The sequence below is a fragment of the Falco punctatus genome (genome assembly GCF_963210335.1).
Source record: "Falco punctatus genome assembly, chromosome: 3".
Classification (NCBI taxonomy): Eukaryota; Metazoa; Chordata; class Aves; order Falconiformes; family Falconidae; genus Falco; species Falco punctatus.
Window position 1 is genome coordinate 33330567 of NC_137582.1, and position 27603 is coordinate 33358169.

A 27603-nucleotide genomic window follows, 5' to 3' on the forward strand; every position below is an offset into this window, starting at 1 on the left:
CTCTGTCACTTAGGCATTTCTATAGGTCACATTTTGAGGGTGCACATAATCCGAGCAAAAGCCAGTATGAGCTAAGGTCTGGGAGGGCTTCCATGCTGGCTGAGGGCATCAGAGCTGTAGCAAACTGACTTCTTACAGAGGGGTGGCCATTTTCAGTTGGAAAATCCTGTATTATAGTACGTAACAAATCCTTATGGTGAATCCTCTAGCCGAGAGGAATTCAGAATGACTTCCTAAGAACGGAAAGATTTAATTTATGCAATAATTAAAAAAGGGAGGTTCTTCGCATTCTGGCATTCTGCTTTAGCATGGTTAAGTATTTAAAGGCTAATCCTACTGCAATAATAAAACTTCATGGCATCAAAAATATAAGAATGGGTATTTTAGTAGCTCATGTCTATAAAGTCTGAAAAGCAAGACATAAAAGCTTCCTGACATGAAGGAAGGTCCCTGCTGTCTTGGTCTCCGTGGACTGTGACAAGCAGAAAGAGCTACTGCTCTCTGGAAATCAGAGATCCAGACAGGCATCAACATGCCATTGTGCTCCAGAGGCTGCAGCAGGCTAAACGAAACAGCTGCAAACACTTGTCTGTGCCTTGTGTCAGCAAGTGATCTCTACTACAGAACTTCAGAACCCTGTTTTCATGCAGGCCCTGCTCTCCCTTAGGGACTCCTTCAATAAATGGAGGAAAATTTTCCTCTCAGAGAAAAAGCATAATGCCTTGAGAGCACAGACAGGCATAACAGCTCTAAATCCTTTGCCGTTTTGTTTACCTCCCAGCTGCATGCCCAAAGAACAGAAAGGAACTTGCAGACTGACACCTGAGAAATTAAAACAATAAATGCCATATACACGTAATTCCCAGTAGCTCATTTTTTAGTCAAGCCACTGCCAGAAGTCATACAGAAAAGTGAAGGAAGAAGGAACAGCTTGATAGTAGTTGAAAACCAGAGTTGAAATCAAAAACAATTCTTGCATAAATTAGTGTAGGACTGGTTTGGCAGGGCAGGATTTTCTCAGACGCTGCCCATCCTTCAGGGATCTACAGCCTCATGAGTGATTGCCTCCTCCTTGAGGAGGTAATTAACTTTTGCCAAATGATTAAGCAAGGCTTGGTCGGGGTTTATGGAAGTGTGACATCTTATGAACTGCTCCATAGACTTATTGAGGGACCAAGCTGCCTCTATTTGTTAGGACATTTTGAAATTCTCAGTTTTTCATTCGAGAAGAACTAGTAAATAAATCAGAGAATCTCTCTCAGAGACCAAATATTGTTCCCTTCCGCAGATTCCCTTGGAAACTGAGGGCATTTAGAAAGTCATCTCCTATCAAAGATGTTGGAACATGCTGGACATTGAATTTACTCCTCAATATTATTTCAGATAATTTCATGGACTTTTCTTTAGGTGATTGTGGCAGTGAGTTTCTACTGCCACATACAGCAAAGTAAAACCAGACAATAAAAATGATAAACCCCTAATGTTTTCTAGTTTCAGTTAGAAAATTAATGACATTAAAGATTATATTTAAAACCAAAATCTAGCATATTTTAATTATGTATTAGAAATCAATATAAGTGTAGAAACTAATTTTAAAAGTCACAAGCAATCTCTTATTTTCTCCATTTATACACTCCGTGGGGAATTTTCTCCTGCAGGTAGCAAATTGACCGAAATACCCCCCAAAACCCAACCATATACAACCATATAATAGCTACTGGAACATGAAATCATATGAGCCAGCAGTTTTCAACATGACCAAAAATGTGTATATCAAACCTCAAAACACCATTGCTGAGCATGAGCGTTGTCAGGTCTTAAAGGGAGTATTCATGGCAGATTATACCGTTGAATATTTTCCAGTGAGAGAGATCAAGCAAACAAAACAAAATCATGCATTATGAAGGATCAGCATAAAACACTCTTACCAATAATAATAAAATAACCAAACAACAACAACAAATCCACTTTGATCTCCTCTGAAGAAAACATATCCTCCTTAGTAGGAAATGAGCATTTTTTCTTTTAGAGAGATCAAGCAAACAAAGCAAGATTATGCATTATGAAGGAACAGCATAAAACAAAACACTCTTGGCAATAATAATAAAATAACGAAACAACAACAACTCCACTTTGATCTCCTCTGAAGAAAACATATCCCACTCAGTAGGAAAGAAGCATATTTCCTTTTGGTGTTTAAACTTTATGTTTATAAAAGTGTTCATTCAATTAATGCTTTGCATGCTCCAATTGCAGTACTGTGGTCAGAGGCTCGTTTTCTCATAGGAGGGACTTGCTCCACACCCAGCACTCCATTCCCACCCTAAGGACAATCATAAAGGATATTTGAAAGAGAAGCCACTGTAGTCCAAATCTAAGAAAGGTATTAAAAAGAGAAGGTAGCAGCTTACCAGAGGGTAGGCGGATCTTTGCTTCATTTAGCAGAAAGGCTGCTGTAATTGAATAGTGACTCTCTAGCTGCTGCTCTGAATAAGCATACACCTGTTTCACCAGGGTGGGTAGGTTAACACTAAAATGAATATCCTCTACTCTTATTCTTGGTTTAGCCTTGCCTTTAGCTGCTACTTTTATTGCAGTAGCATGAATATTAAAATCAATGAAAGCTTTCAGGAAAGAAGATCCCAGAGTCTCCTGGAATGTGGTCTGTTCAATCAACCTCAGCTGAGGTCATTAGCAGGCAGAAGCAGGCAGCTTACATAGCAGCTGCTCTCTGTTCCTTAGAAAGTTGTGATAGCATAAGACAAAAGGAAGGTTGGGAAATCAAAAACAAATCCTTCATCCATGTGTCACTGAAATCAACAACACCACTTTCCCAGATGTTAATGTGAAAAAAATGCAGTCTAACTCCTTCTTGTTAATTTAGAAAGCCACAATGAGACTTTACTAACACTGTACACAAGGAAGACCTTTATACTTCTGGCATAACCTGCCAAACCAGAAAGATTTTTAGAGTGGCTAAATTTGAAAAGAGTGGTAGTTAACTGAAAATCCTAGGTATTATTTCATTTCAAACAATCTAATATTTTTTCAGTTTCCTTTTTTTTAATATATTTTCTTTTAAATACAATCTACTCACTGTTAAATATTTATCAACTCAGTTATTTTTATTAACCAGAGAATTATATATCTGTGGCTTTTCTAATAATTTGTGACATGACACATACACAAAACAGGCTGATCTTATCTGTGTATAAATATAAATTCGGTATATTTGTATAAATTGTATATAAATATAAAATATGTGTAAAAATAAGATCTTATTTTAACTAAATAAGCTTTAAAAAATACTTCTAAGACAAAAAAGAAGCAAAGAAAGAAATTACTTACCCAATGTATTCTGCTTTGTCTTCTGAAACAATATGTTGCCCCGTCTATAAAGTACTTTTAGAAAGCCAGTGTGGTATACAGCAAAATAGCTACCAAAACAGGTAAATATCCAGAAAATAAAGTCCTCTGGGCAGAGCAAAAAGTTAACAAATGCAAGAGCATTAACGTGGGATTTCTGTTTTTCATGAACAAGGCCAATAGTAAGGCAAAAATTTGTATTGGTATGTCAAAGGGCATGTTGAAGGAGCTGATAACAGCAGATCAAGAGTCCTAAGACACTGGACTGAGTTGAAGGCGTCAGGTAACAGGACTTCGTCAGAATGGGCTACTAATCCAGGAAAGTGGATCGACAGGAAAGAGAAATCATTGAATTCAAACACAGATACCCTTCCAATCAGCCTCAGCAATCCAACTGGAAAACAAGCAGGAGGGTTGCATCGTGTTGTACGTTCCATGCTGTAACCCACAGTGACCCAAAGCAATAATAAAAACAATTCAAACCTTTCTGTTGTCAGTGCTCCTCCTATTTCTTCCTTTTAAAGTAACATCTTGTAAAAACATGCTTTTTGTGATAAAGGCAGGTCTACAATTAATGTTTACACAGAAATGGCTGTGCTTTTTAAAAACACTATTCAAAGCAAGTATATGACAAGTATTTGGAATAAATGGCCTCCGAGTTGCTTTACTTTTTATCTATGAAGGATGATTATTTATCCCTGAGAGCTCTCAAAGTCCTCCTGAAAAGATTGCACAATTCCAGCTGCCTGCTAATCTGTGGTTACATATATTATAATACATAAAGAAACATTTTGGCAACAGAATTGCTTTGCAGGAATGTGTTCTCTGCTGGAAGAGCAGAGACTGACCACCACGTTGATTAATCAGGGCTGTGGGAAAATTACTTTGACAGGGCAATTAGAGAAACCTGGGACCTAATAGAGGCATAGTATTACAGAAGGCTTTTTTTAGGGTAAAATACAGCTATCACTTTCAGGATGGTTGGCACACACAGAATCTACTTTACCGCGGCTCCCTAAGCAGCACACCCTGCCAGCTCAGCACGTGCTGATAGGGGTAACGGAGGGTGGAGTGGAGCAGAGACACTGTGGCCAGGGTCTGTTGTACTCCCTGCTGGAATGGGAACTTGATGGAACTATGCAGCCAATGAGATGTCCACTGCTAAGTCAACGTTTGTGGAGAAATTGTGTTCCTCTGATGAGATAATCTCACTGTAATACCAATGCACGCCTCCATCCCAAAATTACCTGCCTCCAAGGTACCACCACACCTCACTGGGCACGTGTACCAATCAATACCAAAAATATGTATGACCCATGTCACTCAAGCTCCACCTAAAACTAAAGAAAATGAACTGGTCCTGGACTGAAATAAATCCAAAAGGGGGGGATTGCTGTCTAAACTCCCAAATTACCAAACTCTGATTTAGTGTTTATATGTTAAACGTTTCTGTGCACAAAGTTAAGGTCAAGCTGACTCACCTTCTAAAGTCATCAAAAATAATGAATGAAAGGACTTCTAATCAAGGGAGTCAACCTTAGGAAACAAGTAACAGATTGGGGAAAAGAACACTGTTATCTAAATTATGGAGAAAGAAGCCTCCAAGTGAGAAAGTTCTGGCCAAGCTGATAAGGTGTTGCAATCCACAGAAAATTAGTTGAAAACAGGACAAAGGTTATTGTGGCACTGGGAAATCACGACATCCAACTCAAATAGCCCTCCCCAAAAAGAGGGCAAAATCCTGCTTGAGCAGCATGCATAGTTAGTAAGAACTTCAGTGGTGCTGTCTGTGGATGTGTACTAATTTGTGTTAGAAGCGAGAAACTTTTAACCAATCCTGCATATGATGATGAATATGCAATGTACTGTGAAGTATAAAAAGTAAGCAAAGGAGGGGAGAAGTTAGGGAAAGCTCCATCGTGACTTCTGGGATCAGTTGATGGGCTGAACCTGTCTTCTCCCCCATAGGGACACCTGCCGGGTAAGAACTTTATTCTATGACTGACTAATGCCAGCTGTTATTAGTGTGTTGTTTTAAGCTTGCTGCTTGCTTTGCAGTCAGGGTATTATCACCGGCAAACTTGGAACCTTATTCTGTCACAAACTTGCATTTTGTATAATTAAAGATCTTTAGCTGAAGTTCATTTTGTATAAATGTCCAGGAATTTGGGTAGCTGTTATAAGGGATTTGATTCAGTGATGCTGTCAGCAGGGGTCCCTGAAAAGGTTACTCAAATCACTCTCCAATACAGTGGGCTGTCAAGACACAGGTGGTGGACAGGCTGGTCGGACACAAGGGTCTCATCTTCCTTGGGAAACTGACAGGCTGATCAAATAGAAGGGATTGGAGGAAAACCCCCTTCTTAACGTGACAATAGGTATAAAGAGAAAATGTGTAAAACAGGAAACATTTATTTGTCATGTATAAACAAAATACTTCTATGAATTGAGGCAACAAGTGTCAGGTGTTCGGCTTTATGACCGCACTCCAACTGACTAATTGGTAACTCACCAAATGCAGTCTAGACGAACTCAGTGTCATTTCTGAGACTCAGCAAAGGCACAGTAAAGACAAAGCAGTACAGATATAAAACTACTATATAGAAACAAGAATTGTGTTGTAAGAAAAATATTCACATGGTTTCATATAGAAAGAATAAATTTAAAGATGCAGTCTTAGAGAATTAGACACATCTGGATAAGGTTGAAGTCCTAGCTGTTTGTTATCTTTCAACTTTTGTATTATAATTCTGGCAAATTCCTCTCCTTGGCTATCTGAGGTATCAAGCAGTTGTCGTACTTTTGATGTCCTTGTAGGTTTGGTGCTTATAAGTTCATAGTCTTCTTTCATGAGTAAAAATCTTGAAAGAAGAGCATCCAGTGACTGATTCAAACATGCTTCAGTCATCTGATCGATAATTTCTTCTCTTTTACTTTGGATCCATTGATGAGCTACATTCTGTTGTATGGTTTCCAAAACAAAATCTGAGATTGAAGAGGATTGAAAAAAAAAAAAAAGTATTGTAACTTTCTGTCAACAGATAGTGCCATAGAACAAAGAACAAGCTGAGAAAGAGCTGTTTAAAACTTGTTCAGAAAAAAAGTTGGTCAGAAATACACTAGACTACTAAACATGCTTTTAAGATTTCACTATTATATTCCACATTTTAAATGTTCCAATTTCTCAGATTTGGTGGTTAGTGTTTGTTTTATCACAGAATCACAGAATAATTTAGGTTGGAAGGAAGCCTCAAGGAGGTCATCTGGTATAATGGCCTCAGATAAATGACAAAGGTGGGGCAACTTCAATGATAACTCTGGTTGCTCAGCTGAACCTTGAGTGTCTCCAAATGATGGGACTTCTACAGCCTCTGTGGGCAACCTGTTCCAGGGTTCAGCCCAACCTGGTACTAAAAAGACAGAGGTGGTAAATTCACTTTCCAAGTGCACTTTTATTCAATTTTACTGAAAATAACACTAATTTCCTGTGTATTTTTCTCAAGCTGAGGATTCACACAGTGAAAAGGTGCCGCACTTTATGTTGGTTTTACTTTGTAATATAAGGCTACAAGGACAGAATTACCTGCATTCTTAATTTGTAAAATGCTTTGTTTCCATTTTACAGATGAACAACAGTACCAGTTTGCATTTCATACAAACATTTATTTGACATTAGGACACTTATTGTGGGTCTTGGAATTAAATCAGTGTTTGCTGTACCTGAAGAAACTGGTGATGTCTGCAGCATATGTGATGCAGAATTTGAGGCATCTGAAATACTCTTTTCTGGCAAGGGAAAATAATCGTATGGATGCACAAGAAGTTTGGCACTCTGAGTTACAGAGATATTTTCATCTGTGCTCTGACTGCTGAGAGACTGTAGACCTTCAGAATTTCCATCTTAAAACAAAAAAAAAGGGGGGGGGGGAGGGGGAGAGTGAGCTGTATTAATTCTATGTTCAAATAAAATACAGCCATCGGAGACTGTTTAGAGGAACTCTATAAAACAAGTAATAAACAACCTAAATTCACATCAGATACAACACATTATTCCTTACACTCAGGTTCTGAGTACATTCATGTCCCTTATCTTTTAACCAGGCCCTGACCATGGGTTTGGGCATTTTTTTTTGTTTTAAAAGAACATTGAGAGGATATATCTGGTAGATGTGACCTTTAAAAAAATAGCTTTGACAGAAAATTTTTGCAGGGACTGGAAGAACAAAACTCCTTCAACTTTTTGGAGAGGCAGCTAGGAGTCAGCATGAAAGCAGACTGATGAAGTTTGGCAGTGTAATCAAGGTGGAAATATTTCTTTTATTTTCAGGTGGAGGGAAAGAACATGAAAAGCAACTGTAACATTCAGTGGGAGGCCAGTGGAAGCTTTTGGTAGTCTGTCAAAACTGCATATGACTTCAAGAAAGCTTCACGTAAACTTGTGCAAAGGAAGGGAGAAAAACTTAATAGTTTCTATTTTTAGGATTTTTTTTATATAGCAGAAAAAGATGATGGATATGAAAACAGAAGTAGGAATTACTTAAGGAGGAGATGACAAATAGCTGATAAGCAACAAACTGCAGGGCATATGCCTAATTCTGCATACAGTTTTCGTTACAGACTTTCACAGTGTCATTTGATAAAGAACTTCAGAGTTAACTAAAAACCAGAGATGCAAATGTATGAATCAGATGAACATCTAAAGACACAATAAGAAGAGGTAACTCTATGGACAACTTGGGATTTACAGGTACCTGTCCAATGGGGGAACCTGAAGGTGTATTCCTAGATCAGTGTTGACCTGTAGAAGAATATGGCTATAAGTACATGGATCAGGAATAGGATAATGTGAATGAAATGACACTCTCATTATTTAAAAAACAGTGCACTAGAACTCATAGTAACTAGTATTTTATTTCACGAAAGGGAGAGAAAGCTGGGCAGAACTTTCTCTGTAGTGTGAAGCAGCATATGTTATCTACTGCATGAATGAGAAAGGATTAGGAGACAACCACTGAGTGAAAGATCATTTCAGAAAAGGATTTTAAACAGCTCTGCTGGGATAGATTGTTGTAGATCTCTAGGCACACACAGATTTTTAGTAACATTACAGACAAAACTACTGGGATTATACTAGTATGGTAGAATGACCTTGATCAGAGACCATAGCATAAAAAGTACTATCATAGAATCACAGAGTCTTTTACATTTGAAAAGACCTTTAAGATCATCAAGTCCAACCGTAAACCTAAGACTGCCAATTCCACCACTAAACAACATCCCTAAGTGCCACATCTACACATCTTTTAAATACCTCCAGGGATGGTGACTCAAACACTTCCCTGGCAGCCTGTTCCAACGCTTGACAACCCTTTTGTTGAAGAAATTTTTCCTAATATCCAATCTAAAACTTCCCTGGCACAACTTGAGCTGTTTCCTCTCATCCTACCACTTGTTACATGGGAGAAGACTCCAACACACACTTTGCTACAGCCCCCTTTCAGGTAGTTGTAGAGAACGATAAGGTCTCCCCTGAGCCTCCTTTTCTCCAGATTAAACAACTCCAGCTCCCTCAAACAGAAACATGCTAATTAGATTTGCAGATGTTATTCAGAAAGAACAGGTTGATCCAAGTTACTCAGAAAGAACCTAGCTGAAGTGGAAATTCAGTAGCAAAAATATGAGATCCAGACTTTCTGCTTCAAGCTGGGGCGAATCGTTTGGAATTGAGATAAGGAAAAAACCCTAGGTAGATTATTATGTAATGAAGGATCTTGTGAGAAAGGAGAAATAAAATTCTAAGGTATATAAAGTACAGGGGTTTTTAAGACAGAAAACTTTTGTCACCATTCTTTCAGGATACTAAGTACAGAGGTCTGGTAACAGTTCAATGACTTCAGTTAGAACATGCACAAGGAGTAGTAGGATACCAGGAGAATGAAGAAGCTTATTTAAGAAATGGACTTCAAAAGATCGTATCCTGTTTGTCTAGCAAGACAAAGCATATTAAAGAATTACTCTCTATATCAGAAAAAAAAATAATGGGAGAAGAGGGGAAAGATCTATTTAAACCTTAAAAAATGCCCAAGAAAAGTGCATGTATAAGCTTGCTAGGGAAGAGGAAAGTTAAAAAAAAAAAAAGAGGAAAAGGGAGGCTGGAAGTTAGAAGAAAAGTCTTAACTCTGGAGGAGCAAGTTTCTGAAAAAAAATTTCTAATTGGATTGGTGGAAAAAACAACTAAACTAAAATCTATAGTCATTAACTCCTGCCTTGGTGCCATGCCAAATGCATCTCTTACCAACAGCTACCTGGGAACAGATTTTCACCTGAAACAATTGCATCTGATTTTGAAAAGTAAGAGGAATGTTGGGTTTGCTTTCTGTTATATAACTACCTGATGTAGATATTGGCAAAGAAATAACAAACACTTCTTCTGTAGTAGTATATACTACATATATAGTATATATATATAGATAGACATAAAATAGTGTAGACACTTTTTTCACAAGCTTTACATTATCTATACACACATACAACAAAGTCTAAGCAGTGACTCCACACAAAGATCACCAACTGATCAGTCAGATAGTTGTACCACCACAATGTCATCAATGACTTCCACAGGTAAACACGACGATTTTTAATAGGAACCAGCAGCAAGAAGGGCTAATATTTATCATTATCTTATCTGATTACACTTACAGACCATGCTCATTTTCAAGCCAATATTACATTTTCTAAAATTCATCACAACATTCCTATTAAGCTTGGGAGCCAAAAGTTATTCTTCATCTTTAAGATTTTTATGCTATAAATGCTTGGGTTGAGGTACAGCCGAACTACACTGCACTTGCTTTCTGCCATTTTCCCCAGTAACTCAAATTCCTTAAGCTTCGTAAATACAGCAGGAATTCCAAGGAAGAAAAATTACATATCTCTCTAGTACATTGAGTACAAGTCCAGAATTGTGGACATGTTCAAACAGGGGCTAGAAAAAAACCTGCCTGCATCACCTCAGCACACTTTTTGATGCCCTACTTACAGCAGAAGTCAAGTGTCTTGTCTGCTTTCACACCACTGCTCCCTGCAAAGTCAAAGGATATCCATTCTTTTGAAATACATGTTTGTGTTCTTTCAAGAGAAGAAACTTAAGTGCAGTTTTAGTTTTACAATGTATTGCTATTCCACCTGGGTCTCATTGCATTTTCCTGGCTTCTGATGTCAGCAAAACCTCAAAATGGTGTTTTGTCTCAGAATTTTCCCAACTTTTATTCAGAAAAGGTGACAGCTATGAAAGGTCTGTGAAGGTATTTTTGCAAGGAATCTAATTATTAAAGCATTTTTAAAAATTGAATTAAAAATGATTGAGAGGCTGGGCTGCATTAAAAACTTTCAGTTTATGTATCTTTAAGAGTGCCTCAAAATATTTTAGCCTTTTTATCTTTATAATTAATTCACAAATGGTTAACTAAACTGCCTGAAGTCTGAAGGGACAAGTAAATGCTATCTCTGCACTCATGACCATGAATGGGAAAACTGAAGCTGTGAGCTGTGGGGATTTCTCAAGTGACAGAAACAGAAAATCAGAGCTCAAATACCCAGAGCACTATGTTTACAAAACACATCTCTCTTCTGACATATGGAGATCCAACTTTCTACTATGCAAATGCCATGACACAGCGGGAGGGTAAAGTTGCAATTGCAACTTAAACTTAAACTCATGAGTATCTCTACCTGATGACAGGATATTGCACTTGGGAACCGACTTGAGTCTTGATATATCTGGAGAGATGCTTCGAAGGGGAAGTGCATCACACTGTATGGAGCCAGAATGTGTTTCCTGGAATGATTCCAGTTGTATATTTAAAAGGCACATTAAATAAATACAAAGTTGCAGTTTTTTTACAGAGTACTTTCCCATCACTGTTTTCCCTGCTCAATAGACAGCACAATTAAAATACAGTAAAGCAGAAGAAATCGTGTAATCCTAATACTTGTGTTATTCCATAGCTGACAGCAATTTGGTATACGAGTTTAACCATTAGTAAGAACCAAAAGCAGAAGCATTAAGAATTGAAATATAAAAGCAAATCTATATGACCCTATGTAATCAAGCTCTGCAGAGGTGTAAGGGAGCAGAAGACAATCTCTTACAAGTTGCAGACATTGTGTGCTGCATTCCTTCTCAAAGCGATGGCTTTCCCACATCTAGAGAATATACCAAACATGCCCTTCTTATTTCTGCTTACCCACCCCTTACTATTTTAACCGATATAGCTATGCATTTGTTACATCCCAGCTCAACTAATGCACTTTATGCCTTTCCTGACTGCACAGGAAAGTAAACTGCAGAACGATTCCTCCTTACTAAGTTAACCCTCCTTTAAGCTCTCAGGATCTTTAATGATGCTGACATACTGAATGCAATATGTAAAATATTTACCTCTTGGGGATTCAGAGGTATATTTAGAGATACCTGCTCCACATCTGCTTGCTTTCCACTCTTGTAAATACATCGTGATTCATACAGTGACTGGAAGAGATATATTTACTTGTATTAAATTTCTGCTATAAGACAAGATGATAGCTTTATACAAATGCATGCTTCAGCCAGATACAAGATTGAATAAATGACAAGGGAGAGTACATTTCTTTTAGCAAACAAATATTACCAATTTATTTGACCAACTCATGACTGTAACAAAAGCCACTTACCTTTGATCTTTTTAACAGAATTACTGCTTCCAACATAGCTATTTCATCAAATGTTCGCAGGACTGGCTCAAGGTCTATTAAACATTCTATTAAAAAAAAAAAAAGTAGTATTTTGCTGAATGATTTAAGGTGGAAATTAAGTTTTCATTTTGCTAAAGGTACTTTCTTACGTTTACAAAAAGTAATTTATCTGTTGATACACATCAAACCACTTATGCTGCTAAACAGAAGTTTCTTGCTTTCACCTGTTAGAACAGTTTCACATCACCAAAATAAGCCCTGTGCTGATCTGGCCACCTCGGCACTCTGTATCACAAGAGATCTGGGACTGTGCCAGACAGCAAGTCTTACATTGCTGTAATGGATAGCTTGGTGGGTTTCCCATGTTTCAAGGTAGACCCAACAAGCTTGATTAGCTAAATGGGACCAAGCAGCACAATACCTCAGCGTGGGTCACAGTCTTCCCACTCCACCAGAGGTATTAAAGATCTACATGAGAAAAATAAACAAACAAACCCTTACCACAGCAATATCCAGAACAGATGCTGTGAGGCAGGGCCAGAGAAGATGGGACAGTCAAGGCACTGACCTATCACATCCAATGAATCCAAATGATACTGTCCTTGTTTTCACCAAAGGCAGCAATTCAGAGAAGCTAAAATCATCTGCTCACATAGGGAAGCATATGACAGTCCAAGAAGTAAGTTACAACCTGTGCTATGCTCCCTTGCTTTCCAATGTTTAAAGGTTTATAAAGATAAATATTTCAAATGTTGAGATTACTGTGTTATAAAAATGTTTTCTTTGAAACTGTGCTCAGATACAACAAAACCTCAAGAAAGGGTAATGGCATAGCTCAATTCTATTGCATTTCTATGGATTCTGCTGATTCATCAAAACCTGTTAACCTTGCTAGCATTCTGTCACACTGCATCCTTATTAACATATTTTTATTTTTTACTACAATTTTACCTCTCTTCTCCTGTATTAACTTTTTTCCACTAGCATCTTCAAGATATACATTCAATACTGGAATTCTTATTTTCTTGACTAAAACAGAGTTTTACAGGTTTGGCAATCCACTTTCCACACTGAAATACTAGCACTGCTAATTCTTGTTGATTATAATTAAACTGTAGGTACATATTCCAAGTACATGCAGAAACATGGTGATAAGTAGTCGTTATCTCTTCTTTATAAGGAGAACAGACAGGTTAACCGAGGTTTTCCATTTAAAGTTTATTTAACAAAAGGGGGGGTTTGGTGTTTTGGTTTTCTCTGCCCTGTACTACGGTAATTGCAAAATTTCCCAGTGAGCTTTACTTCCCTCAATTTGCAACAGTTCTGCAACTTCCTCTTTCTTTTTGTGATAGTAAAGTAGAGGAGAAAGCAATGCATGTTTTCTTCAAAGACATCTTACTACAGATGCAGCACTAATAACAGAACCCAAGTTAGCTCACATCCCAGGTAATTAGCCCTTCAACATGACCACAGACTTTGATTACTATTTTGCTTTGCTTAACTGTCAAAAGAAAATGAGAATACATAAATAAATATTATGATGCGTCTATCCTTTGTCATTTTAGAAAAATATTATAAATGGTTATATTTCCTTGTTTGGGAAAAAAAATAATCCACAACTTAAAATCACACAAACCAGACTCACACAAACATAACTTGACATTTCAAAATGTTCTTAATGCAGAAATAAGAATGCCTCAAAAAAGGTCATGTAAATCATTTTGGACTGTAAACTGAACATGAAGATGCTGTATGTGTTTAGATGTGCCTCCATTTTGTCTTTTGCCAAACTGATCCCAAAAAATGGAGTCAAAAACATTTCTAAGCTATCTGAACAGCAATTTTCTAACACTTTCCCACTCAAAGGAGTATGCCTATAAAGGCTTTCAAAATAGTAAACAAATTTCTGTTCACCAAAGCTACAGATGTAACTTTAAGATTGTGGACCTCTCTACTCATAACATCAAAAAATCCAAAATCAAAATAAACCATAAACCCACAACAACCAACAAAGAAACCCTGATATTTCAGGTTTGGGTCATTGCATCTTCAACCTAACCAGTGAGAAATTTAGAAGACAGAATTGTTTAAGCCAGAGCTCTTTGTACTGTTCTAAATTTGAATACTTTCAGTCTACATTTTTGCCTCTCCAGGGCGATCCAGTTTTCCCTACAGAATTAGGTTCACGTTTTCTAAAGGAGAAGGAAGGAAGATTTTAAAGCACATGCAAATTAAACAAGCACAGCAAGGCAGGTGGAGGAACCACTGTTGGCTTCACTACACTGATATATGTGATGATAGCAACACTTGCAAGAGCAAATTTCACAGTTTAATCATTTTCTGCCAATATTGATGGAATTACCTTTATGCAATGGCCAAAGAAGAACCAAAAGTAACCACAGAATTAAGCATTTTGAGGAGAAATTGTTACACAGGATAAATTTGGACTCAACACACACCAAATATGTCAGTTAAGTGCAAGAAACACAGGTTTGCAAAAAGCAAAACAGAACTTTTCTAGTTCACACTACACTAATGTCTACAAGCTCACACTTCAGTCTTATTCTCTAAATTCTGCAATCCACTGTAAAAATGGCTGGAAGTATCTATATTTGGTCTCATGGACAAAAAGCTGAACAAAGGAAAGATGGAAAGAGAAAGTTAAGTGGGTTCAACCAGTACCTGTTCAATCTGGACAGTGGAGCAATCAAATATAAACTCTCAGTGAAAAAGATCTATACCAAGATGCAAACACAGGATGAAGTCAGTATAGTTTATCTGATATGCAATGTTTTGTTGGTGTGTTTGCCAGCTTGCTTACAAATCTCACAGTACTCATTCTACACTTCCCTTCTTAAAAAAAAAGTTTCCTTCAACAATAAACAAAAAGCCCCAAGTCCAAGTAATTAAAAAAAGCATGCTGCTTTTGTACAGGTAAATTAGAGATGACAAATGCAAAAGACTCCAGCTAACAACTTGGTTTTACGGCACACACATAGTTCCATTCATAAAAGTTTGTTTCTAGATGTGGTGGAAGCAGACAAGCACCTTATCATATGCAAAACTGAGCACATACTATCTCTTGACACTTTTAACATTCCCTTTTGTGACTGTAATCTTGCTCTGTAAGTACCATGTTCAACAGAAATCTGGCAATTTACAAATATTTTCTTATTATGAAATGTAAACTCACTTAAGAACGATGGTCTTTCATCTGGGTTTTGTGCCCATCCACTTTCTATCAGTCTGATGATGAGCACTCGATGAGGAATGTCCATTGATAAACTTTCTTCACTTAAGTCTAGTCGCTGTCCTTGTGACACACTATACATTATCTGCAAGGGGTTTATAACTTCTGTCAAAATAGACATCATACAGTCATTAGAAATATATGCAATATAAATAGCTTACTATAGGAGGAATAATTTAGTTTGCAGACATAGTATTTATACATCGCCAAAATAAGACTATACTTTTTTATTTTAAAAAAAATATTTTAATTTATTGAACAACACTAATTAAAAAAAAATACAGAAAAACTCTCATTTGAAAAGTAACTCAAAATGTTCTTCAACAAGCTTACAAGATGAATCATTAGAATTAACCCCTAAAATGAAGTTCCCAGGTACCAGGTCTCAGGTTTAGCCTGTAAGTAAAGCTGGAAAAATAAATTAAAGGAAGACATGGCCTTACCTTCAAATGGCTGTTTCCTTGACATCACTTCCCACATAATAATTGCATAACTGTTTAAAGTATAAAAAGTGTAGAAGTTGTTATTTCAGATTAAACTGAAAGAGGGTAGATTTAGATTCGATATTAGGAAGAAATTCTGAACTGTGAGGGCGGTGAGCCCCTGGCACGGGTTTCCCAGAGCAGCTGTGGATGCCCCATCCCTGGCAGTGCTCCAGGCCAGGCTGGATGGGGCTTTGAGCAGCCTGGTCTGGTGGAAGGTGTCCCTGCCCATGGCAAGGGGTTGGAACTAGATGATCTTTAAAAGTCCCTTCCAACCCAAACTACTCTATGATTTTGATTACTCACACTTGACACAGTTTGCCCAGCTTTACATTTTACTAAAAACATTTCGCTAAAATGATCCTGCATACATGCATGGAACTGACTATAGCTAACTACAATGATGACCTGAATATATGGAAACCAGCAGGAATTTTAACCAGTGGCTTCAACTATAAGTAATTAATAATATTAAGTACAGAAAAAGTACATGGCATATAAATTCCTATTCCAAATCTGTATTAGCTCTGCTCTATTAATACATTGTGAATTACGTATATGCAGTTTAAATGTCAGTATGCAAATTAAAGTGTGCTCCAGAGTCCCAGCTGCTCTGTCCTAACTGCAATACTGTGGCATCTCCCCAGTCCAGATGGACACTCTGACACTCCCACGGGAAGCAGGGTACCAGCAGGGAGGATGGCTTTCACCCACACTTCTACCCCAACACAAAGTCAGTCAGGTAAGATAAAGACTTGCACTCGGGAAGCACTCTCCAGCTTCCCCCACAGATATACATGCTTTCAACATATGCAATCTTCTCTATAAGGAGAGATGTCACTTACACACAGCATTCACTTCACAAAAAAGACTTTCAAGAACACCACCCTGAACTACAGCTAGGAGACTGAACGCACATCTCCTTACTCAAACCAGTGACATTTTTTTCCATTCACCTCAACATGAATGGGAACTGGTTCAGTGAAAACAAACCTGCTCCACCTTTAGTAGACTAGTCACTCTCTTCAGTCATCAGGATATGTAAAAAAAACCCGTAAGTTTAAGCAACTTTGTAATTTAAATAAGATCAGATTATTTCATTTAAATAGAATCATAGAATCATTTAGGTTGGAAAAGACCTTTAAGATCATCAAGTCCAACCATTAACCCAGGACTGCCGAGCATTGAATTTGTTTATAAAAAAATAATCTATGTAGTTAAGATAAATAAAAAGAAATACAGTGATGTAAAACCTCCAAATCTGGCTTTCCTATTTAAGAATAGGAATTTGGTGTCAGGAATAACACCAGTAGTTCTAAAACTAAAATGAGAGAGCAAAAATATTTCACTGTGTAAGAACCTAATTTCCAATGTCAAACATACCCTTGTAAACTTACCTCTACTCCCTTATTGTTTCCAGTAAATCAATTTTAAAATGGATTTAAAAGTTTTAAACATTTTACTTGAAAAAAATTGAAATCCAATTTGCACAGAAGCAATACAAATGAAATTATGCAAAGAATTATTTTTTTGCTAAATAATTAACACTTATCAGAATAAATGTTTGCTGAACTACTCAAATAACTGCACAAAGATAGTGTTTTCCTGCACCACTAAGAAGTACAAAATTTTGCATATAGGCTACATGTAACTGCCTCTAAGCATGATATCATCCAACAGCTACCAATTAGGAAGAATCAAAACAATTAAGGAAGAATAAAATAAGTGATGCTTAAAATTAATCATATAAATTGAGCTTTCCTAACTACTTATTCCATTCATATTTTAACATCCACCCCTGATAAAATTTATTCAGGTAACTGCTAATAAAAGCAGTCCTCCTTGTTAGAAAGCCTGCTTTTGATGCATTCCTGAGAATTCATGCAGACTGATTTTTTTGGCAGTAAAAGTTGATGCTGCTTGACTGTTGTGTGAACAATTTTTTTCTTTAAGAAAGATCCTTCCTCACAGATTAACTTTGATATCTCAACAACATTCAGCTGCATCTGCTGTGGACAATTAATCAGACATCCAACCTTTAATTCAGTTTAGAATCTCTCTACAACTAAAGACTATCTTCTTAATTCTACAACACTGCAGCATACCAACTCCTGCTGATTTTCTATTTATGTTTTCCCTTCTTATTTCTGCTTCATAGCATCTCCTTATGATCCGGAGCACAGATCTTCCTGCGTGACCTTTCTGGTGGTCGTTTCCTTCACGTCTTCCCGCCTTGAACTGCCTTCCCTCTTTATGATGTCTCAGTTTCTTTCTTCTCAGATAATCCCTTTTCTTCCTAATTCATCAGTTTTCTAAGACCTTCTACTGATCTTTTCTCTCTTATTTTCTTTCATTTGGTTGCTATTCTTCTGCACACATTTTTTTTTTTCTTTAAACATTTGTCTTCCTCATCTCCACTCAGTCATTAAGCCACCGGCCATACTTTCTATATGTTACACAATATACACTACTCCTTTTCAATGTCTTCCTAGTCCAGATTTTCGCATCAAAGGGCGAGGAAAGCAGGTATGCTACCATCTCTATTCTTTAGACAGGAAAGTCCAGGAACTTCGTGTGCCCCTTAAGAGTAAGGGATAATTAAAGAGAAATAGTGGTCTCCCTGGAAGTCAGGAAGACACTCTGAAACTGATACATCTCTCACCAAAATACAACCCTGTCAAAGCTGAAGGTAAAGGTGGTAGAGTGCAATAGAGAGATGGACTTTGTCACAGAGATAAGCCTCTTCATGCGTCCTTAATCTCCTTTTACACAGGTGTCCTGGTTTCAGCTGGGACAGAGTTAATTTTCTTCTTAGTAGCTGGTGCAGTGCTGTGTTTTGGATTTGGTGTGAGAACAATGTTGATAGCACACTGATGTTTTTAGTTGTTGCTGGGTGATGTTCGAACTGAATCCAGGACTTTTTCAGTTCCTTGGGCCCTGCCAGCATGAGGGTGGAGGGGCACAGGAAATTTGGGGTTCACAGCCAGGACAGGTGACCCAAGCTAGCCAAAAAGGTATTCCATACCATATGGCGTCATGCTGAGTATATAAACTGGGGGAAGAAAAAGGAAGGGGGGGGACATTTGGCATGATGGTGTTTGTCTTCCTGAGTAACCGTTACATGTGATGGAGCCCGGCTTTCCTGGGGATGGCTGAACACCTGCCTGCCCATGGGAAGCAGTGAATGAATTCCTTGGTTTACTTTGCTTGTGTGCGCAGCTTTTTGTTTACCTATTAAATTGTTCTTATCTCAACCCTGGAGTTTTACATTTCTTTCCGATCCTTCTTCCCATGCCTCTGGGTGGGGGGGAAGTGAGCAAGCGGCTGTGTGGTGCTTGGTTGCCGGACGGGGTTAAACCACAACAACAGGACAGTTACCTCCATGATTGTTCAAATAATCCTTGAGCTCTCGAAGCCTTTTCAGATTAACTAATTGTAACTAATATCCTAAGAGCAATTGACGTTTTGTTAGATGGGTCTCCACCACTCTACTCCTTCCTGTTCTGTTACTTCTACTACTCAGAACTGACACAGATCTACCTCAGCTTTCATAGAGTAAATTATTCCTTAAGGAGATCTCTGTAAATACTTCCTCCAACCCCATTACCCTGTTTTTTTCCTAACTTCTTCCCAAAACTATGGTTTTTTCTTTCCCCCAAGTATATTCTGCAATTTATATTAACTGATCTGCACAAATTACAAGGGTATGTGCATCAAGCTGTGTGAAGAGCTTTTTTCCTTCCCTACACTGTCTGTATGTGTACACTCATTTATAGAAACCAGCCTCCTCTGTCTGTTTCTGTAGTTCTAACTTAATTTCTGGAGCATTACACTTGTCATGGTGTTTCCTAAATAAATGAGTCATTAAATCCAGCAACCAATTAATTCTTTTTTTTCCCCAATTCATTTTGTTTATACACCTATGATAGTGCTACTACCAAAAATAATAAAATTGCTGAGAATATGTTAAAATCTAAGTTCAGTAAATCAAATATGAATTCAAATTGCAAAGATCACTCGAGAACACCACGAGTTACCTGTAGATATCGTGTTTCACACTTGCCCGGGTTTTCTGACTGGGATTGTAATTTTCAGGTGGCATGTAGATGATTGTCCCTCCTTCTGGCAAAGAAGTTTCACTTCGTGATTGCGACATGGAAATGACACGCCATTTTGACATGCCAAAATCTGCAATCTGGAAAGGACAAGTCAGTTGTTCTGAGAAGAAAAACTGGAATTATTGGCTGACCATTGTTAGAAATTCCAGAAATATGCCCAAAAGAACGGGTCACTTAAAGTCCTTAACCTAACACACAAAAAGTATGTGGGTCGTCCTAGCAACAGTAAACACTGGCTTCAGTCCAGAAAGCATTCCAGGTCATGACTCATGCTATCCCTATAGCCCTGCCCTATCCTGTTGTTCTTTTGAGGAAGGACTCATATATCATATGGCTGGGGAATCTGCTATGAAAGTCTGTTCTGTATAAAGAAAATAACTTTCCTTTGTTAAAAAAAGCAAACAAAAAAAATCATTGAGTACTTCTAGCTCCCTGGTTGTGAAGAAAGCACAAATTCAGTATAAATCATAATAGCTCTATGTAACTTAGGTTGCAGGTATTCCAAGACAGTTGCTTTCACAAGAAAACTTTGGGGTACTCCACCTCACCTCCAAATCAATGAAATATTAATCTTCCATTAATTCATTTGATATTCTGAAATTCTGTGCTGAATATTTTCTTTATCGTGCACTCTGTGGCCTTGTCCTTTCCTATAGAGTTTACAGTTCCTCCACATAAAGAATTAATTGACTGCAGTTTACATTCTCAGACATCTACAAGCCAGGGTGCAAGATGTCAAACTAGGTTACTAGTAGGGAGACACACAGCCATAACTCACCTTCTGGCTGAGTTGCAGTGTCTGGCATACAAGGGAGACAGATAAGCAGCTAACTACGAGCTCTGCACTTGTTCAACATTTGTGTGACAGTGAAAACATTTTCAACAAAGATGTCTCTGCAAGCATTGTGGCAACTAAGATAACAGAAATAAGCTTTCGGGAAAACATACAGTCAAGATCCACAGTGAAAAATAACCTTTTTTACTCTACAACTCATTCTCATCAAGCCTTCCTCACTGTAGGAAGTCACATTATCTTGCTCGTTCAGTAGCTGGGACAGCCAGAAGCACCCTATGAATGGTATCACTTTTATACCAATGCAATAATTCTTCTATTTAGCATGCATGATGACCTTCCTTGTGTTTCCTGACAGCTGTCCTAATTTAGACAATCTTGCTTCACCCCCAAAAAACCCACTTGAACCCTCTAAGGACAGTCTTCCAGAGACTCTTTACAGGAGGCAGGGCAGATACGCAAGAGTTAACCTCTTCCCTTCAGTTGCTCCATCAAAGCAGCTGTTTAGATGTGGTCAGGCAGAGCACGGGACCACACTAATGCTCTTTGGGATTAAAAAGAGAATGGATAAAAAAATTACTTGGACCAGTTCGCCAGTCAGGTTTATCAGGAAGCTTGAGAGATGGCAATACCAGCACAAGCGAGTGGGAGGAGGTATGACCTGCTAAGGGTGTGAGTGGAGACAGAGCTACGTAAGGCACCGTGCTGCCAAGAAAAATGTGCTTGCAATGGAGAAAAAGGAAATCAGCTCTGGATCTCTGATCTTTGCTCAAAGGACTCACAAAAAGATTCATATCTCAGTAAGAACCGAAGCATTTGCCATTCGAATATAAACTAAGTGTAAAATATCTCTTATTTCTCATTTACTTGAATAGTATATTCTAGCCTATCAATTTTAAAAATAGAGGATCTTTTACAAAAAGTCCCTGTGACTCTTGCAATTACGGAAGCACCTAACCATTCCGTTAGATGCACTTTTAGTGTCTTTTTCATATCATGGAAGTGCTATTTTAAAAGGCAGAATTAAAGTTTTAAACTAATGTTACTTCTCCATGTATGTTTGCTCTTTGGTGCTTCACAAAAGCCATCTGCCAACATGTTACAGATTTCAGTTAAGTTTTACATGTTCTCATACTATGCTAACAGAACATATATGTACATATTGCATGATAAATATCAAATGGGGTATTAACATTTGAATTTGACCTACTGTCCCCCAGAACTAACTTGTCTGAGTACCTCAGACAGGAACACTTTCTATTTTCTTCTCATGAAAGGGCCAGATGGAGCTACCCTTGGAAGGCTGTCATACGAGTGTCACTGCTACCGAGTATCACCTACTGCTATAGCAGAAACAGCCTGAATTCTGGCTTTCCCATCGTTTCAGATGGATAGAATCCACATTTGAGCAAAGGAGAATTTTCAAAAGAAAAACTCAAAAGTTCTGTCTGCAAGGATAGAAGAAAACGTCTGGCATACAATTACAACCCCTCTGTATGGCTGCATCCTCACTCTTCTTCCTCTACAATAATTCAAACACTTTTGCTCATTCTGGATGCTGAAGAATATAAGAATTAAATAACTCTACCTTGACATGAAACTCATCATCCAGCAAAATATTCTGGGTTTTCAAGTCATGGTGCAGCAGTGGAGGATTCATGTTGTGTAAATAGTTTACTCCCAATGCAATTTCATAAAGAATGCGGAATCTCAGGCACCAGGGAATGTTAGGATATAGATCTTTCTGCCAAGATAAAACCACAAAACCAGAATATAATCCTCCATCCTTATCTAACAACACAACACAAAGACTTTTATAATACGAAGAAAGTAACTTGGACAAGCAGTAAACTTTCAAAACATACATTATATGAACTCCTTAAAAAATTGTAACTAAGCATTAAGACTGGTTAGCTGTTAAATACATAAATGTTAATCATGCAGTGTTATGTTTCCATTCCCTAGCATTCATGTAATAGTTCATAACTGCTATAGATGATGTATTACACTTACTACATTACTCATTCATATGAAAGTATGATTTGCAGATGAACTCCTGTATGAAACTTGCAACCCACAGATTATGAATACTACACAAAGGAAGGTAAGAATCATATCTTCAACTGACACTGGGGGAAAAAAAGAGGCTGTGGTGAAACTAAGTGCAAAATACTACCTTTATAAATATTAATACAGCAAGGAAAAAAACCCACAACTACCTTTGTAAATATTAATACACCAAGAAAAAGGCAGTAAAACTCAACTGGCATCTTAAAAGTTACATTGACACTAATGCCTTTATGAAAAAACACAGCTGAGCTCTCTAAGGCATAAAACATGTACTGATTAAAGGTACAAAAGAGACTGCAGTGCTGTTGAGACACAAATGCAGTAGCTTTACAGTAGCAACACTGGATGCTCAGACCAAGTTAACTGGAGCAGCTGAGAGTTCAGCACAGGAGAACTTACTCCTGAGAGTATCATCTAGTAGAAATAGCCATATCTGTCTTCATTTTATTTTAATAAAGATTCATATTCAGGGAAAAAATACTTATCTTTGTGTGATGTTTACATTGGCAATAATTCTGAAACCCAGGTTGAAGTAAGCATAAGTATTTAAGCTTCTAATTTGAGAACAACAGAGGTTTGAAAAGTGATTGTATATAATAATTCAACATGAAGCCAGTTATAGGTTATGACATTAAAAGGAAAAGTGTAATAGAACTAAAGTCTGCTGAGTTTTGTTGTCTTTTTGGGGTACAGAAAATCCATCTGAGCACCAAAAACTACTAGGGATAACGACTGTCCTTTGATTTGAAATATTATTAATAATACACTTTACTATATTACTTCAAGTATGGAAATCACAATCTATTCAAAACAACCAGGCATTGTATTTAAGACTGTAAGTACACTTACCCCATGTAAAAGCTGGTTTAATGACCCATTTGTCATATATTCTGTTACTATCCCCAGAAATTCAGGCTCGTTGCAAATTCCCAAAATTGGCAGAATGTAACTAAACCTGGCTTTGTGTAATATCTCTGCTTCTTTTAGAAGGTGGCTTCTATCACTTAAAAACAAGCAAACAAAAAACATTACCATACCTGTACTAGGAAACTCAGAACAAATGTTGGTTTCACTATATTATCTTTAAAAAATTATGTACCTATACGCAGTACCACCACCTTTCACCATTTTATTCCTACTATGCTGTTTTGATTACAGGATACTGTAAGGCAAATTAGAATCTACAAATGCAAATACAAGATAGCTTCCCCAGGTTTTTTTTACCACACAAATATCTCTACTTCCATCACACATTTAATCCATGTTTCCACTAAATAAGGAAAAAGTCAGAATTCCAACTTCCACCACCCTGTGTAACCGTAACAGTAATAACCAGCCATACTTGTCCTATTTTACTGGCCATCTTCAAACCCCAAGTTTTCGCTGAGGCTCAATATTAATCTTCTACTGAGCGGAGATTTTAATACTCCCAACTCTACAACCATTTAAATTGTGCACTAAAATCATATGGGCTAAAGGAATGTACCTTCAGTTTCTGAAGGAAAAGGAACTACCAATTATGTTTTGTTTTCACATAAATTCTTCCTTCAAATTGGGCCCCTACTTTGAATCATCATCTGGAAAAAAACATCCCCTGGTTGCACAGGAAGCAGGAAGGGACCAGCCTCTTGTTTGGATGTCTGAATGTGGCTGTGTGAACGCTTTCTGTTACATCAGACCTCCTCATAAAAGTGAGTTAGATGCATCTTTACAAATTCAGACCTTGTAGCATGTGGATTTGAGAAGCCCAAGTTTTAGTGAAGATTGATTATGGTTCTATCCCTAAAAATGATAAACTATTTGGAATGCCTTATATCTCAAATGTTCTTGAAAAAAATGGGATTGCTGACAGTGAGGATACTTGGACCATGAATATGTTAATTCTAAGAAAAAAAGATTTAGATTTTATACCAATGGAGACCGGTATAGGTGCAAGTACAGGACTTTTACAGCACATCTAAGATTGATCCTTTGAATATGAGCCCGTCTGATTTAAAAGCAATACAGCTGTGCTTGGGGCATGGTTGCATACAAACCAGAGCTGTGCCAATCGTGATTTGCTAAGTACAGTGCCATGTTAATGTGCTTATACACCTCCTGGGTGAGAGCTGGCATGCATCCATCAAGCCAGGGCAGACACCGAAGAGTTCACGTCAGTCTGGACCCATCAACATAGATCTAGCCCTCACAAAGAAAAGGCCATCAGGGCACATGGGGAAACAAGGAAGCCTGGAGAACTAAAGCCTGCTGCTTTTAGGACAGGAAAACGTTGAACTTAGAAGGATGTGAAATCAAGGGCAATTGTTAGTCCTTATCTATGTGATGGAAAAAGGCTTCTGTTACAGGAAACTCTAGGAAATGGTCAAAGTGAAAAGGCAGCCTTCAAGAAAAGCATGGGGCAAAGACATAACTCCTTCCCTTCTTCCTGTCCAGAAAAGACTAGGTTTGAGAAAGCTAGGGGTTTTCCCAGACTGTGAGGCATATCTGCATGGGATTCAGCTGTAGCCAGGAAAAGAGTTGCAACATGGTGAGGTCTATTCCCGTGTCTGTAAGTCACTTCACCTTTGTGTGCTCTATACCAGGAGGGCATTGAGTAATGCCTAAATCAGTACAAGCCTACAACAGCTTCCCAACCAGCTTTGCTTTTTTGGCTGGTCACACACCAAGTTCTGGGATAACACAATGCAGGCTTCCTGTTTAAGGAATTAACTGCACCACAAACTCTTCCCTGTTCTTGACAGCATTTACAGGGTGGCATTTTATGTTGCCTACTATGTAACCGACAAATCACTTGCTGCAGACACACCAGTATAATGGATTTCTTACAGGTTTTGGTCTTCTTAGAGCGCTTCCAAGCTTTGCATGGTGTACGGTAGGTGTCTAAATTATTTTGATTACCTCAGTTGCCCTTTTCATCATAATTTCATGGGTTAGATGTTGCTAACCTAAATTCTTGCAAGGCTAAAAATAATATTTGTTGTTTTCTCCCATCTGAGTTGGGAGGATAAACATTGTTCTGATTAGCAGGGATTTAAGCTGGCATTTAAATTAAAGAAAAAACCCATCAATAAACTTATCAGAGAACATTGTATTCCTGCTTAAAAACATAACTGAGATTCCATTTCATTTTGGCAAGATTTCAGAGATAAAGCTTGTGTATACACACCTGGGGAATAAGAGGTGAAATAGCTTAAAACAAGTTATCTTATATTCTAGCACGCTAGGTCACAAGACTAGAAGCCTTGTTACTTTGAGTGAAGCTATTCTGCCTAAATAGCTAATACTAGATCAAAGAAACCTGAGGCAGTAAAGATTAAAGACACCGAGATAAGATGTAAGAGGCAGGCTTACAGTCAGGCAGGCTTCAGATAGCCTTAAGAAGAGGCAAGTTTGCATTGGTAAGATAAAAAAATTGGCACTATAGGAAGTGAATGAGACAGAGATGGATGAAAAATTATTACCTGCTTCCCCCTTACACGGAGTGACAGCACCTGTAATAAACTTGTCACTTGAGCCCCAGGAAAATTGGGAACACAATCATTAATAGTTGAAGAACTAATGGAAAGTATCAGTTGTATGTGGGAGCCTACAAGCCTATTATTTTAAATTAACTTCTCTCAGTACTGTGAGATCTGGGACAAAAAAGACCAACCAAAGAAACAAAAAAAGGAAACTATCATGTATTGTCTCGGAGAAGCTTGTTCTAGGAGCTAGATGCAATCTCTAGTGGGTACAGTAATACATTCCTTGTCTTCTTTCTGTAAAGAACGAATCTACAGTAACCACTGTATTTTAATATCCTGCTGATAATTCAGCAAAACGTTTAGCGACCAACAGACCCAGAACGAAGCCGAACTGTGCAAATCCCACCCTGAGGGGGAACCTAGGCGCACGTTGCAGAAGAAAAAAAACTTCAAAAGAGGCAACTTGCTTAGTGTCTGCCACGCTGGGCCTGAAGCCACCCATTTTCAATAACCGAAAGTGAGGAAGCTCCGGGGCTGGTACGTGCTTTCGCGTGGCTCAAGCTGAATCACCCACCGCGGGACGTCCTTTACCCCTGGATTTAAAGCAACGCTGCCTGCCAAGACACCCCGTCCGTGAGCCACCAACGGGAGAAACCCACGGCGGCACCTCCGCCGCGGCAGCTCGGCCCATGCCCGCACAGCCCGGGCTCCACCACCCGTGGCTGCGTTACCCACCGACGGGACGCCCTCACCGAGTGACCTGGGCAGTGCAGGAGCGGGGGACCCCCTGCTTGGTTTAGGGGAGAGGTGTGCTCGGCTCGGTCCCTGGCCACCACCCCGGCGGTGTCCGTCCCCCCCCGTTACCTGTCTAGCAGCGGCCCCTGCAGGCATTTGAGGGCCACCGGGACCCTCCAGTCGGCATGGCGGGCGGCGGACACGGTGCCGTAAGCGCCGCGGCTGATAAAACGCAGATCCGGGAGTTTGTTGGAGGGGATGGAGGGCAGGGCGTAGCTGATGGCGCCCGGCCGGCCTCCGCCATCCCCACCGCTCATCCTCGCACTCCGCCGCCGGGGCGGTCGCGCCGTCTCTCCGCCGGGCGCAGCGGAGCCCGCAGCGCCTCTCCTGCCGCCCCGCTTCCCCGCCCCGGCGCGCCTCCTCCCCAGCCCGACGGCAGCCCCCTCCTCCCTCGGCCCCGCCGGGGAGCCGCGGCCCTTCCCCACGGAGAGCGGCGTCCCGCGGGTGCCCGCCTCGGGGAGGGCGGAGCGCCGCGATGAGTCGCGCGGGGGGGGAGGGGGGGAGCCGGGCGGGGAGGGGGGGAGCCGGGGCG

At 38.9% G+C, this 27603-nt stretch overlaps 1 protein-coding gene across 1 annotated transcript; it reads right to left on the minus strand.

The window, feature by feature from the left end:
• Window positions 1–5760: 5760 nt before the first annotated feature.
• Window positions 5761–27493, minus strand: RIPK2 (receptor interacting serine/threonine kinase 2). Its single transcript, XM_080381853.1, has 11 exons — window positions 27141–27493; window positions 23662–23815; window positions 22331–22486; window positions 19869–20026; window positions 15793–15842; window positions 15293–15454; window positions 12079–12164; window positions 11807–11896; window positions 11098–11203; window positions 7087–7266; window positions 5761–6351 (listed from the first exon to the last, which is right to left on the minus strand). The coding sequence occupies exons 1-11, from the start codon at window positions 27326–27328 to the stop codon at window positions 6029–6031; spliced, it is 1653 nt and encodes a 550-aa protein (XP_080237979.1). The 5' UTR covers window positions 27329–27493; the 3' UTR covers window positions 5761–6028.
• Window positions 27494–27603: the final 110 nt, after the last annotated feature.